A 13,494-nucleotide genomic window follows, 5' to 3' on the forward strand; every position below is an offset into this window, starting at 1 on the left:
TGGTTTCAACATTCCACATATTCTTCGTTTGGTTGATGGTCTACGGACCTACGGTCTTTTTTGTTTTGTTTACGAGAAACAAGATGAGGGGAGGGCGTGAGGCAGGCGTGGAAGTGGAAGAGGACTGAAGTGGCAGCTCCAGCTCTGTCGTCTAGTCGATCTGCACCAGCCAATCCTAAGTCCTAGGACGACCTTCCCGGGGCCCACCACAGGAGCAGCCACTCGGGTGGGGCCGGGACAAGTTGACAGTTGTGACTCGTGAGTTGTCTCGGTCGCACTGAAGTGGCAGCTCCAGCTCTGTCGTCTAGTCGATCTGCACCAGCCAATCCTAAGTCCTAGGACGACCTTCCCGGGGCCCACCACAGGAGCAGCCACTCGGGTGGGGCCGGGACAAGTTGACAGTTGTGACTCGTGAGTTGTCTCGGTCGCTTACCAGATACCACCGGTGCAAATACAATTTTCACGTCACACTTAGACTGTGTTTAGTTCACGAAATTTAGGAATTTGGCTACTGTAGCACTTTTGTTTTTATTTGGCAATTAGTATTCAATCATGGACTAATTAGGCTCAAAACGTTCGTCTCGCGATTTCCAACCAAACTGTGCAATTAGTTTTTTTTTCGTCTACATTTAATGCTCCATGCACGTATCGTAAGATTTAATGTGATGGCTACTATAGCACTTTTTGAAAAACTTTTTAAAAACTAAACACAGCCTTATTAGTGCTGTAGCCAATAGGCCGTATAGACAATGAGAATCGTCGATATCATTCAAACATTATTACACGCCACTAATGATTCATTGTGACGGAACCGGTTCACTTGGGTTTAAATCCTCAACTTACACGGTGCTTGTATTTTTTTGGATTTATTTTAAGATTTAACGGTGCTATTCTTTCGGTGGTAGTCGACGTGCCCGTCGACACTGAGACGTCTATGGTGACTTCGTCAATTTCGAGATTTGTCGGTCCAACTCAGCTCTTCGGAGGTGCTCATAGGGTTAGGGTGTGCGTACGTGAGTTCATAGGGGTAAGTGTGTGCTCATATATGTGAGTGTCTGCGTCTGTAACTAGGTCTCGCAAAAAAAAAGGTACTGACCCTGTTCGCTTGGAGGAATTTATGAGAGAGCGAACAGTGATTTTTAAGCCATGAACAGTGAATTCTGACTGAAATTCACACCAGCCGAACGGCCCCACTACCAAAGTAAATCTCTGAGTAATCAATTGTCATGCCTTTTGCATTTTATCCAGGCCTAACAATTAACTAAGCATTAAAGGGGAGCATGCCCAGTGTCGGAGGCTCCCACATGAGTGGAGTCTAGAGAAAGAAAAAATCGAGACAAGCGTTTTTACCGTAAAATCTACGGAGATGCTGCTTCGAACCCGCGATCTGATGACTCAGTAAGAGAGCTCTCACCGCTGCACCAGACCTGTCCTTCAACTAAGCACTAAACTCAACTAAAAAGAAACAGAGAGAACACTCTGCATCTTAACTTCTTAATTAAAGATCACGGATCACATCTTGCAACTGGCCAGTGTCCTCTCACAGCACAAGATGCTGCTGCCAAGATTCAGTAGACACCCGTGTCTCAATTGATTGCTTATGCAGTCGTTAGTCCCTGAGCTAAGCAACGTGCTTATGTAGTTACAGTACGTCCAAAATAATTGCAAATCTTATTTCCGAGGAGTCATAATTTTTAACTTTAACTTTAACAGGTTTATTATAAAAATATATTCTATTATTAATCTAATAATATTTATTATGCATCATAAATATTACTACTATTTTTATACGTATATTTACTTAAATTTTTTAAAAAGACTTCTCTGAAAGTGAGATGTACAGTTATTTCATGACAAACGGAGTATATGGTAAGATATGTTCGCGAAATAATAAAATTGCATATGCAGACTAACCCTACATGGCTTGATGAATAAACACGCAGGGCATCGCCGCATCGCGCTGGTCAACTACTGGTGACGGCTTCATTTGCTTTCACCCTAATTTCTTCTTCCCCCACGGCTGTGCACTGTATCAGTCCAGTAGATTTCAGATATTTTCTTAGTCATTTTTCCCGTCCGGCCAGGGTGGGACCAATCCTACTATACTAGTAATCCTTCCGTCCATCAACGTATGCGTGTTTGATTTGGGAAAAAAGCCAATTTTTGTAAGTTCTGGTATGACCAAGGTTAACCAAATGTAGACGGGTGTTGTACGAGTTAGCTTAAACGAAAGGGAAATACATACGTGCGGCAGCGAAACACATGAAAATTCCTACATGTAATGGCACAAAACTGCTCGAATGGTTGGTTGGTGACCCTTGCTTGTCATTTTGGGAGATGTAATGCTGTATTGCTGTGTTCCCTGAATTAGACCGCCTCCAACAGGGCATGCAAACCGTGATCCAAACGCAAAATATGTTATTCACAGTGTTTTGCCTAAAAAAAAACAACGCTCCAACAGAATACCAAAACACCTCACCCATTTTGCATAGGTTGCTTGCCGAAACGCAAATCTGCGTCGTCGAGAGAGACCGACGCAAATCTCTGGCGTCGTAGTGGTGGGCCCGTAGGAGCGGGCGCGGCCGCCGGATCCGGGAGGGAGGGGTGCTGCAGCCGTCGTGGTCTGGCCCATGTGCTGGCAAGGCCAGTCACGGATCAGATCCGGCACCAAGGGAGAGGAAGAGTCGGCGCGCGGAGCGGATCTGGCAGCAGGGCCGGCCGCGGAGCAGCGGAGTGCGTCGCAAGATGGAGCCGGAGAGGGTGGGGGCGGGCTCGCGGCGCCGGCGGCCTCACGGCTACCAGCGGCGGCATGGCAACCTCGTGGAGGGAGCGTCTGTGCCGGGAGGCAGCCACCGGCGGGGCACCACCGAGGGGCTGCGCCGCGCAGCCTGGGAGCCACCGGGCCGGCCGTGCGAAGCGTGCGGAGGTGGCCGTGCTCTGGGCCTCCCGTAGCGCCACCACGTCGGTAGAGAGGGAGAAGGGAGGCTGCAGCGCGGATGCTAGCGGAGGAGAGGCAGTGTCGGGGACCGGCGGGGGGTTTGCCGCGGCGTTGGTGCGTAGGCAACGAGGGAGGAAGCGCCGGGATGGGGAGGATGGAGCGTTTTTTTTTCGTGCGGCGCGGGGGAGAGAGTGAGGAGAGAGGGACGGGCTTCTGAGTAGATTGTTAGAGAATACGAGTTTTGGATGCGTGATTCTTTTACTGTGCGTGACTCAAAATATGGAATGGATCTTCGATTTGTGTCTGTGCTGTCAGAGAAGAAGCAAGTAGAGACAAAATACATAGCATAATAGCAGAGAGGCAGATGTTGACCAGTAGTGTAGTTGCAGCTGCAGGTCACCACACCAATCATGTGCCACAAGCCCACAAGAGTAGACTCGTTAAAAGCCAGAGGGAGAGAGAGAGAGAGAGAGTCTGGAATGGATAGGAGGGAGAGAGGATAGGCAACTCCTTGCTTCTGAATCTCTCACGCTCTAGCACTCTTCATCTTGAGAGTTTTTCATTTTCAGGTAAGGGGTTTGGATCTTCCCTCATCATTCCCTTCCATGAATCATGAATGGGTTCCTTCTTGGTTTCTCCTCAGACTCAGAGTTAGTTGCAGTCCCAGACTCTTAGTTGTGTTGTTGTTCTTGTTCTTTTTCCTCCACGAATGGGTTTTCTCCTTCATATCGTCAAATGAAACTTTAGTGGCATCTGGAACTATCTGAGTTTTCTAGCCTTGCTAATCTGTGGTTTGCTTTGGAACCATCATAATTCTGCATGGTCTTTATATCGTTTTTCCCCTCCCGTTTTGTGTTTCCTCCATGTGATGTGGCTTAGTGCTTCTAATCACAAGTCTGCTATGAGATTTTTTTTTCTTCTGCTGTTAAGACATTGCTGCTCTGATGATTCAAGAACAGGCTGCAGTTGCATCCACTGAAAGGCCATTACTGCTGAAGGCCAGGGTCCAAATCATATATATTTGCAGCTCCTCTTTTATCCAGTTTGGTATCCAGTTATTTTAGAATTTGCATAGCAAAAAAAATAGGCTCCAACAGATGTCTATCTAATTTTGTAAAATAGAAAGCTGGCTATCCCTTATTTCGATGGCCATATATAGCCAACCATGGGCGCTAGCTATATGTCTTTGTAAAATAGCAAGCCCTGCTATAGATCTCTTTTTTTTTTTTGAGAAGTTTTCTATTTTATAAAATAACTAAACAATAAACTATGACAACTAATTTTAGCAATTTATTGGAGTTGCTTAGATTATGAGTTTTGGCTCTTCTGATAGACTATTCTAAACATCTTTTTATTTAGGCATAAAGGCATAAATATAGGCCCCGCTGGTCCGAAACTGGCTTAAAAACACTGTTCTGACTAAAAAAAGAAGTCGAATAAATCGAATATAGGGAAGCTGAACAGGGCCTAGTATATTTGACTAGATTGGTCTTGTGCATCCATATTCCCGGACTTCATTTTTTGGATCTCCATGTTCTTACTCTGATATTTCACTATGCAGGCTTGGAGCAAGCAGTTCTACCAAGGCTGGTTGGTTTAGTGGTGAATAACCAAAGAGACCAAAATAGTCTGAAGGCATCATGAGCACACAGAGCATCATCGCTGTGAAGCAATTCACTGGCCCTGCCAGAACGGCTCACACATGCACTGCTCCCCAGCCTTCAGCTCACCAGCTGCTCAGTGCCAAATACGATCACTGTGGTGCATCTCAAGCTAAATTATCGGATCCGATATCACCATCTAGTTCTTCCACATTCTGCACAAGCATGTACTCATCGTCATTGTTGACGAATTCCAAGTCGTGCCGGCAAGCAGACGCTCTGCCTTTCCTGCCCCATCCTCCTAAAAGTGAGCAGCAGCAAACATCAGGTGGTCAGTCATCCAGCTCTTCATCGCTGCTCTTTGGTACTGACCTCAACAGTGGTGGTCAAAGTGAGGCTGAACATTCAGCTGATCTCAAGGACTTTCTTAACCTTTCTGGAGATGCTTCAGAAGACAGTTTCCACGGTGAAAGCTAACGGCATGGCTTTCAGAGAGCAGATGGAGTTTCAGTTCTTGTCTGAACAGCTCGGAATTGCCATCACCAACAACGAAGAGAGCCCTCAATTAGATGTGAGTCCATAGTTCCATCAGTTACCATATTAAGCACTTGCAAATTAAAGAATTCCTTTTTTCACTTGTGATGATGAGTCTTTTTTGTCATGACTAAATTGTGACACTAACTAGTCCCTTCCCTACACCTTGTTCTTGATCAATCAGGATATATATGACAGACCGCCGCAAACCTCTTCCTGTCCGGTGTTGTCTTACTCTGACCAAGACGGCCTCCAGAGGACAGGATCTCCTGTTAAAGTTCAGCTGAGTTCATCTCGAGCTGCATCATGTAACAAGCCAAGACTGAGATGGACACTGGAGCTCCATGAGCTTTTTGTAAAGGCTGTCAACAAGCTTGGGGGACCAGAAAGTAGGGTGATCATTCTTTCTAGTTAAATTTAAATAAATTCACAGTTTTGATATTCAAGTGATTGTTTAAATTTGTAGAGGCAACTCCTAAGGGTGTGTTGAAGCTTATGAAGGTAGAAGGCTTGACCATCTATCATGTGAAGAGCCATTTGCAGGTATCTGGGTGGAATTTCTTCCCGTGCTTAGTCACTTTCTCCTGTAAACAGCCATCATTTCTGATGTACTACTCGTTCATTTTGTCCGGAAATGCAGAAATATCGTTTTGCCAAGTATCTTCCAGAGACAAAAGAAGGTAATTTTTCAGAAACTTAAAGTTGCAATTCAAGCCTATGTCTTTAAGTGCTGGTAATTGCTTTGTGTTGAAAATTTACCCTGATGAATTTATTGGTTCTTTTGCATGCTCAATGAAGACATGAAGTCCTCTTCAGAAGACAAGATACCTAAATCAGAAATACCAGGAAACAATGCTGGCATAAAGACGTAAGCATCCCACCCCCACCCCTAGTACAAACACATTACAGTGTGAATGAACAAATTCAAAACCATTTGAATTCACATCGCTTTTTACGTTTGTCAGGAGTTTACAACTAGCAGAAGCTCTTCGGATGCAAATGGAGGTTCAGAAACAACTTCATGAACAATTAGAGGTAAGTACCGAGCTCAGTGATTTTTTAGTCTAGTGGTGGATGAATAATTTGAGCTGATACTGTATAATACAATTATCTTTAGAAGTCCTGTATAAATTTCAGATTTACATGGCTAGCAATGAAACAAATTTTTCTTTGTCATCAGGTGCAAAGGCAGCTACAGGTGCGCATAGAAGAACATGCAAAGTATTTGCAGAAGATATTAGAACAACAGAAGGCAAGGAATTCCTTATCAGCTATGACAAGTTCAATAGAAAGAGAGCCTTCTGAATCTACAGAGGAAGAGAAACCCGAGACGCAAGCGGACAACTTCTTCAGCTCCATTGCCAAATTAAAAAGAAATCAGATACTGACATGGAATGACTCACAAGTCACAAGTGAATAACCAAGAAAAAAAAGCAAAGCCTCAGGTTGATCTTGAGAGGAGCCACTATGTTCATAGCCGTTATGAACAGTTGAATATGTTGACTCGCCTACGTTAAAAAAAATGTTGACTCGACAAGCACTTACCTGCTCTAACCTTGTAGAATATTAGCACTTCTGCCTAGATGCTTCTCTCTTGTATCATATAATCCCTAGTACTTGAAAGAGTTCAAGCCAATGTATATGATTACTTTTCAGATGAAAATGCAACAGAAAAGGACCATTGATCTGTTTCTTTTTTCTTTTTTTTTTGAAACGGCCCATTGATCTGTTTCATGTGTCACTAAATTTATTACTGCCTGTAAATCACGATAGCTGTTCATAAAAAAAGATTGATTCTGATTTCTACAATTTCTGCGTGTATCACAAGAACAAAACTGTTGCCTACACAAACTGGAGATTTATGTAGAACTTCCTGTATAATTTTCTGCATATCTACAACAGTGGGTGTGCTTGAATGACCTTTTCATGTGAGGAACACTGAATAGGTCAGTCAATTCTTTTTTTTTCTTAAGTGAATCTCAGGAGCTCCTTGCCCTTGAGGAGGTTTCTTCGGAAAACTGGAAGTAGTCCCATCATCGACATCAAGGTACTAGTTCCGCAGAGGCTAAACACCTGCAGCACAGAATTCCCAATGGACATTATACAAATTCATCGTATTGTTGAGCTTTCTCACTTCAGATGTGGCATTTAATTAGAGATTTAAGAAAAAGATAGAAGCGCATAGCTTGTTGTCGCAGAAATAACAATTTAGATAGGAGAGAAACCTACCATCAATATTTGGATCAGCATATACATAAAAACTGGCAGCTACTATCAGGTAGCAGAGAATTAGCATCAGCCCTTTGAAACAATTCGAAGTCCCATCCTATAATGTTAACAAGAAAAATTAAACAAACAAATCTTGCAAGAGTGGAACACTGTTCCTCAACTGTGTTTATTCAGTACCTGCAACAGAAGTGCTACAACCAGTACGGTTATCAAGAGGCTGGCGGTTTCAAACAGATGGAAATTCAAGTCCATTGGCTGGCCCATCATCCATCCTGCCACTACACTAAATGGTATCTAAAAAATCAAGATGATTAGGTCCTTTATGAGCAGCACTTGAGAACTAATAGCTAAACAATGACAGGTGAAGCACAGCCCAATCTACTTCTAAATGATTTAGACGAATGGTAGTAAGCAGCACATAGTTGAACAACCCACCACAAACATGGATATCTGTGTCGAAGACCCGATGGCGACTCCAAGGGAAAGGTCCTATAAAAGACAAATGAGAGTCTCAAAAAATTACAGTAAAAGAAGTCATTAAAGATATTAACAATGTCAAGCTACTGCTTACTAATTTGTCTTTCATTGCAAACATAACAGCACTGGCATGTTCTGCAGCATTCCCTACAATTGGAAGCAAAACAGTACTGATGAACGCAACTGGTATTTTCCAAGCCTTGGAAGCTCCCTGCAAACAGCTTGCAGTGTCAGTTCACACAAAATCTCTTCCCCGACAAAACAAAGTGTTTGCTAAAAATTGTGACAGATAAAATAAGTGCCATAAAAATCATCCATCACATCAGTGAGATATAATACCTCGATTGCATCAACTAAAAAGTCAGAGAAAACTGAGATCCAAGCAGTAAAAATTGCAAGCCAAGCAATGGCTTCCCACATAGAAATTTCAGGAAACGCGTATTCGCAATCGTCGTCCCCTTGATCCCCACCTCCTCCCTGGTGGTACAAATGCAGACAAGCACCTCAGAAACTTGCAAAGGGATCAATAACAATAAAACAGTGAATTTAAGAGAACGAACTCATCCTGCTTGCCTCACTAGATTCGTCTCTGCGGCGACTGTTGGACAGCTCGAAGAAAATGAAAGCAGCATAAGCAAAAAGCATTATGCAGCTGCTGAATCTTGACAATGCCAGTGCTGACTTGCCCAAGTTAACCTCGGTGTGAGTATAGTACAGCATAGCAGGAGAGACCAGCCCCATCACAGCCATCAAGAGCAGCCCAGAGTTCAGCACTGCATCTTCCTGTCAATGCAACAACGGATCAGTATCTATCTGTACCATGTAAACCTGCGAACTGATAAGGACGACGGGCACCTTTCTGAAAATCTGCTCTGATTTGCCGCAGGTGAGCCCCCCACCAAAGAACGCACAGCCAAGAACCAGCAGCGTGTTTGACAGGATTGATCCGAGGAGAGATTGCTGAACCACCTGTAGCTTTCCGCTCCGAAGCGCATGAATCGATATGACCAGCTCGGTGGCATTGCCAAATGTAGCATTCAGGAGGCCCCCAGCTGCGATAAGAAGTGGTCACAGTCAACCAAAGTTTGCAAATGCAATGCATTTCAGTTCAGAATTCTTCAGAAGAAGAGGAACTGAATGAGACCTGTTCGGCCAGTGAAGAGTCCTAGCTGCCTGCATCAAGAAGTAAATAGTCAAACTTGACCAAGAAGATTACACCAAGTATGAAGGAAAATTATGAGAACAGATTACTCGGTAGCAAAACCCAATCGCTCAGCCAAAGGAATGATACCCAACAGGCTCAGAGGAAATACCCAGGCCTTCAGAGAAACAAAGTAACAAAATCAGTAAAAGACCAAAAAAAAAACAAAAGTACAAGTATTCAAGTAGTAGTAGTAGTAGGAGAAGATTTGTGTATGAAATAACCTTATTTTGGCTGAGATAATTGATCAGGATTGCAAAGAATCCACATGGTATAAGCAAATTGAGCTTAGATTTCAGCAGCACAATCTTCAGGCTTCCGAATACACCCGAGTTTGTAGAGCTTGGATTCCTTTGGAAACTTGCTCCGATATTGTGGGACAAAGGTTCTGGTGCAGCAAGATTGTTGTCCTCGAACTCATCTGCTCCATCAGCCTGTTCTATAGGAAAACCAGTGGAGATAAATCTAGTGAATAAGTGTGGAGATATACCAAGCAAAAAATTGGACTCTCTAGAGTCCAATTTTTGATAAGGCCATAGCCCATAAGGGCATATATAAGGCCAATTATGTCAATAAAGAAAAACAATTCATTATTCAGATCCATGATCTCCTGTAATTCAGAAAAATATATATGATTGATTGATGATGCAATATTGAAATTGTACTAATTGCTTATCAGGCACGTAGTGATGATGCAAGCAATAGGGCCAACACGATGATGACATGATTGTGGTCAAAGAATTTACACAGAGATACACATCATTAGAACCTGATGTGAGTTTTGACGCCCAAGCAAGAGCCTCTGGGAATCGGCACTGTCCGTAGCCATCTCCTGATCCAAAGATTGAAACCCAATTAGAACAATAGTATAAGATTACTTAATAATCTCTTTATTCAATGGTGAAAAACAGAATGATTACCTCTTTGAAATGCAGATCTAGAATTTAATCGGAATTAAGCTGCAGTATCACGGGGATGAATGAATGGGAGGCCGAGAGATCACGTCCATAACTAGAGGTCAGAAATGTACACGGCATTTCATCTACTCAGCTTGTGGTTGAGAGAGAGATGGTACTTTTAACGGCCCCCCCGCATGATCCCGCGAGAAATTATCGCCCAGTGCAACTACCTTTACAAAGCAGCCCTTCGACCCTGTTTAATAGGACTGTCGGGGGAAAAAAGTATATCGTTTAGCTTCTAATTTCAGCTTATTTTGGACTAAAATTTTTGCTTATTTTGGCCCAATCTGTCATTTGGCCTCAAGTTTCAGCTTATTTTGGTCATAAACAGCTTATAAGCTATACCAAAAAATCCCAAACCCTTCCTACTATATAGACACACACAAAAAAAAAAAACCCGGAAACAATGGGGTGGTGCCCAGGACACTGAATTTATGACATTAGCAGAATTATATCAATCATATCATAGAAATTTAATAGTCCTCGAGTTTAGAGGTCCATCGTGTTGCAAGGAAGTGTTCACAACACGCAGAGAAATAAGAAATTTTGATTGCTCTTATACACACACACAAACCAAAAAAAAAACGCCATTGCTATGTAATAGTCATCGTAATACAACAGCTATGGTTATGATTTTGATAGTATTGAAATGTTGATCAATGAGTTACAGCCCAGAAAACAACAGTTTTATTGCTTATTCGATGGCTTTCCCTTTCCGGCGCTGCTCTCGTTTCCCTTCTTCGCAAACCCACTTATAACTTTCTTTGCCTTTGACCATTGCTTTTGTGACTCTGTGCTTCTCATGAAAGGGCAAACTTCACTAATGGTGATCTTTGGGACCACCCGCACCTTTTGCGGCTTATTGCTCTCCTTAGGCTCACCACCAATGGCATCGCCTGTTGACTCATCTGTAGTGCCGGTAGACAGCATTCCCATGGAACTCGGCAACCTCTGCTCAGATGAGAGCTGTGTTGTAGCTTCCAAGGATTTTGAAGATCTCTCACTACCAGTAACATTTGAAAGTACTGCTGGTGCTGAATTGTTGTTCGGTAACACCTGTGATAGGCTGAAAGATGTGCTCCCCATGCCCCCTACAAGATCTCTCCAGGCTGATTTCTGAGTCCATGAATAACCTTTTTTAGGTTCAGTAGAACCAATATTTTGTGCACTTTCATTTTTGGTAGAAGAACTTGCTAGAGCCATAATGCCTTGAGAACCTGTAGAGCTTTTATCTTTGGGGAGTGCTGAAGAGAACTCATATGTTCCTTTTCCTTTCAAACCCAGAGACTTTTGTTCATTTTGGCTGGCTTCTGATTTTGCAGGCAAAGTCTTGCCTGCAGTTCTAGTGTCTGAAATAACCGAAACATGTTCTCCATTCCTTTTTATAGGTTCAGATGAGGCTTCAGATTTCTGCCTCTTTTTCGGCAGGGAAGGCTCTTCAATCCTCGGACGCTTTTGTAACTGTGAGTCCTGCGTATAAATGAAATTATGATGATCATGATTATGCATATAATTGCTCATAGATTTGGAAACCATGTGCAAATTGCTCAATAAGTACTTGCAATATGCTTACCTTATTCACTTCCTGCTTTTCCATGTTCGCTCGAACTGCTGATTTATTGGACTTGCGGGGAGCAATGTTAATCACAAGGTCATCATCTAAATCTTCGTCTGAAGACTCTTCTGTTTCTTCCATTGGCAAGTCATCCAGATCCACCTCTGGAGCCTCTTCCGTTTCTTCAATTTGCATGTCATTCACAGCATCAGAGGGTTCAATGGTGTCAGTATGACCATCAAATTTCTCCACTTCACATGAATCAAGATGTTCATTTTCCTTCTCAAAAAGCTTGTTCATCACAGAATTCATAATGTTACGTTCCTTCTCATATGCAGCAGCATTAAGAACAGAAGCATATTCATTATTAGCTTCCTCAGGAGGTCCACAATGCTCCTCACAGTCACAGAAATGAATAGGATAAGAAGGAACTTCAATATGTCGGAAACTGTATTTATGCTTTCCTGTGCCTTTCAATGGCAAAGCTTTCACCTGTAAAAGCGTATAACCGATTAAAGAGAACTCACGCCATTTTTTAGCATACTGAATAACCATTTAAATAGAAAATGGGTGCCCTCCGCCCGTCTTGATCTATGTATTACACAATGCAGTCATAACATTTATTCGGATTTAGGCAACTTATACTTTCTGTTACTATTTTTGTCGCAGTCCTGGTGCAAAGATCTATTCAGTATTTAAGCAACACCCACTCTATAAGTTAGACCTGCCTATATTTTCACACATTTGAAGAAGAAAAAAAGCAGTGCTAGAGAATCAGTTCACACCCTACAAAACGATACAGGTAAGATAACCTGGTGTTAATATGAAATGCAACCAAGACTGTCTGTATAATCTAAAATTTGTGCTTTTCCACTTCTTGGAAGAGTGTATAACTAGAAGCACAACTCAAAAATCAAAAATCAAACCGATATAGAAAACTCCGTGCAACTGAGCAATTCAAATATCAAGCCATATTGAGGAGCATTATACAAATCAATAGTCTAACACTACTTGGATCCATGTACTGACTAAACAACTGACACAGCAGACCAAACCTAGCACATGACGCAAACAACTGCTCACCTTCCTCAGTTTTGGGAAGTAGATGTTAATCTTCATGCCCTCCAAAGCAGCCTTGTCTAGTTTTGGCTCCTGGTTCTCTGCATTATCTTTCAGCAGCAGCTTCCTTTGACGCCGCTGCAGCCGCATCCTGCTCCCATTCTCGTTTAAGGCGAGTGAGGTAGTGCTCTTTTGCCTTCTCCAGCTTGAGCTTCCCTCCTTTCCATTTGCACCCATTGTACTGCACACAAAATGTCATAAGCCTCAGACAGCCTCAGAGCAACAAACAGGTAGCAGACACCAAAATCTCCGACTATCTATTCTCTGCTGAACTTGTCTAATTTTATTTCTAAAGAAAACGTGCATTCATCTGAACATAGGCGTATTAGTTACGAGGGAAGGGTATAAGAATTAGAGGTAAGAGGGTAAGAGGTAGTGGGGCTGAGTACGGTGGAGAAGAGCTTGGCGAGCGCCTTGTCGTTGGGGCAGTGGAAGTCGACGTAGGCGAAGCTGCGTCCGTTTGTGCGCACGAACTCGACGCCGGCGACGCGCCCGGCGGAGGCGAACAGGGCCTCTAGGTCGGCCGCGCCCACGCTCTCCGCCAGCCCACCCACGAAGATGCGCAACAGGACGCCCGCGCTGTTGTCTCCTCCTACTACTCCCTCCCCGGCCGCCGCCGCCGCCGCCATGAGAAAGGGTTCTTCCTTGCGGCGGTGGCTGGAGATTCTGGAGAAGCGAAAGCGAGACTGGATGGAGATGGAAAAGGAGACGACACGAGGCTGTGAGATTCGTGCTGTGGTTGGTGTCCACGGCAGGTGCGACCCACAACCTGTGTGTTGGAGGCCCGATGCCTCACGTGGGCCGTCCAGGGTACAATTTGTTCCCCGTGTAGGCCTGCATTTGGCCCGACTTGGCGGGTGTGCTGGGTACAAAATATTATT

The 13,494-nt window shown here is 43.5% G+C and overlaps 2 protein-coding genes and 1 pseudogene across 2 annotated transcripts; 1 reads left to right on the forward strand and 2 right to left on the reverse strand.

Annotated features, from left to right (window-relative positions):
• The first annotated feature begins 2,473 nt into the window (after window positions 1–2,473).
• Window positions 2,474–6,764, forward strand: LOC136475654 (protein PHOSPHATE STARVATION RESPONSE 3-like). Its single transcript, XM_066473236.1, is given in 10 exon segments — window positions 2,474–3,507; window positions 4,500–5,013; window positions 5,015–5,110; window positions 5,258–5,462; window positions 5,540–5,616; window positions 5,714–5,753; window positions 5,872–5,941; window positions 6,039–6,108; window positions 6,254–6,421; window positions 6,423–6,764. Coding segments are annotated over 9 exon segments (1,182 nt in total). The 5' UTR covers window positions 2,474–3,507; window positions 4,500–4,578; the 3' UTR covers window positions 6,444–6,764.
• Window positions 6,765–6,827: 63 nt separating this feature from the next.
• On the reverse strand, window positions 6,828–10,053 carry LOC136475653 (putative vacuolar cation/proton exchanger 4). Its single transcript, XM_066473235.1, has 13 exons — window positions 9,901–10,053; window positions 9,750–9,812; window positions 9,205–9,414; window positions 9,031–9,098; window positions 8,924–8,952; window positions 8,635–8,831; window positions 8,353–8,562; window positions 8,119–8,256; window positions 7,874–7,990; window positions 7,738–7,791; window positions 7,480–7,596; window positions 7,303–7,399; window positions 6,828–7,146 (listed from the first exon to the last, which is right to left on the reverse strand). Exons 2-13 carry the CDS (start codon window positions 9,807–9,809, stop codon window positions 7,139–7,141), a joined length of 1,305 nt encoding a protein of 434 aa, XP_066329332.1. The 5' UTR covers window positions 9,810–9,812; window positions 9,901–10,053; the 3' UTR covers window positions 6,828–7,138.
• A 326-nt stretch (window positions 10,054–10,379) lies between these two features.
• LOC136471052 (protein REPRESSOR OF SILENCING 3-like) lies at window positions 10,380–13,292 on the reverse strand (annotated as a pseudogene).
• Between the last annotated feature and the right edge of the window lie 202 nt (window positions 13,293–13,494).

The sequence above is a fragment of the Miscanthus floridulus genome, chromosome 8 (assembly GCF_019320115.1).
Source record: "Miscanthus floridulus cultivar M001 chromosome 8, ASM1932011v1, whole genome shotgun sequence".
Taxonomy (NCBI): Eukaryota; Viridiplantae; Streptophyta; class Magnoliopsida; order Poales; family Poaceae; genus Miscanthus; species Miscanthus floridulus.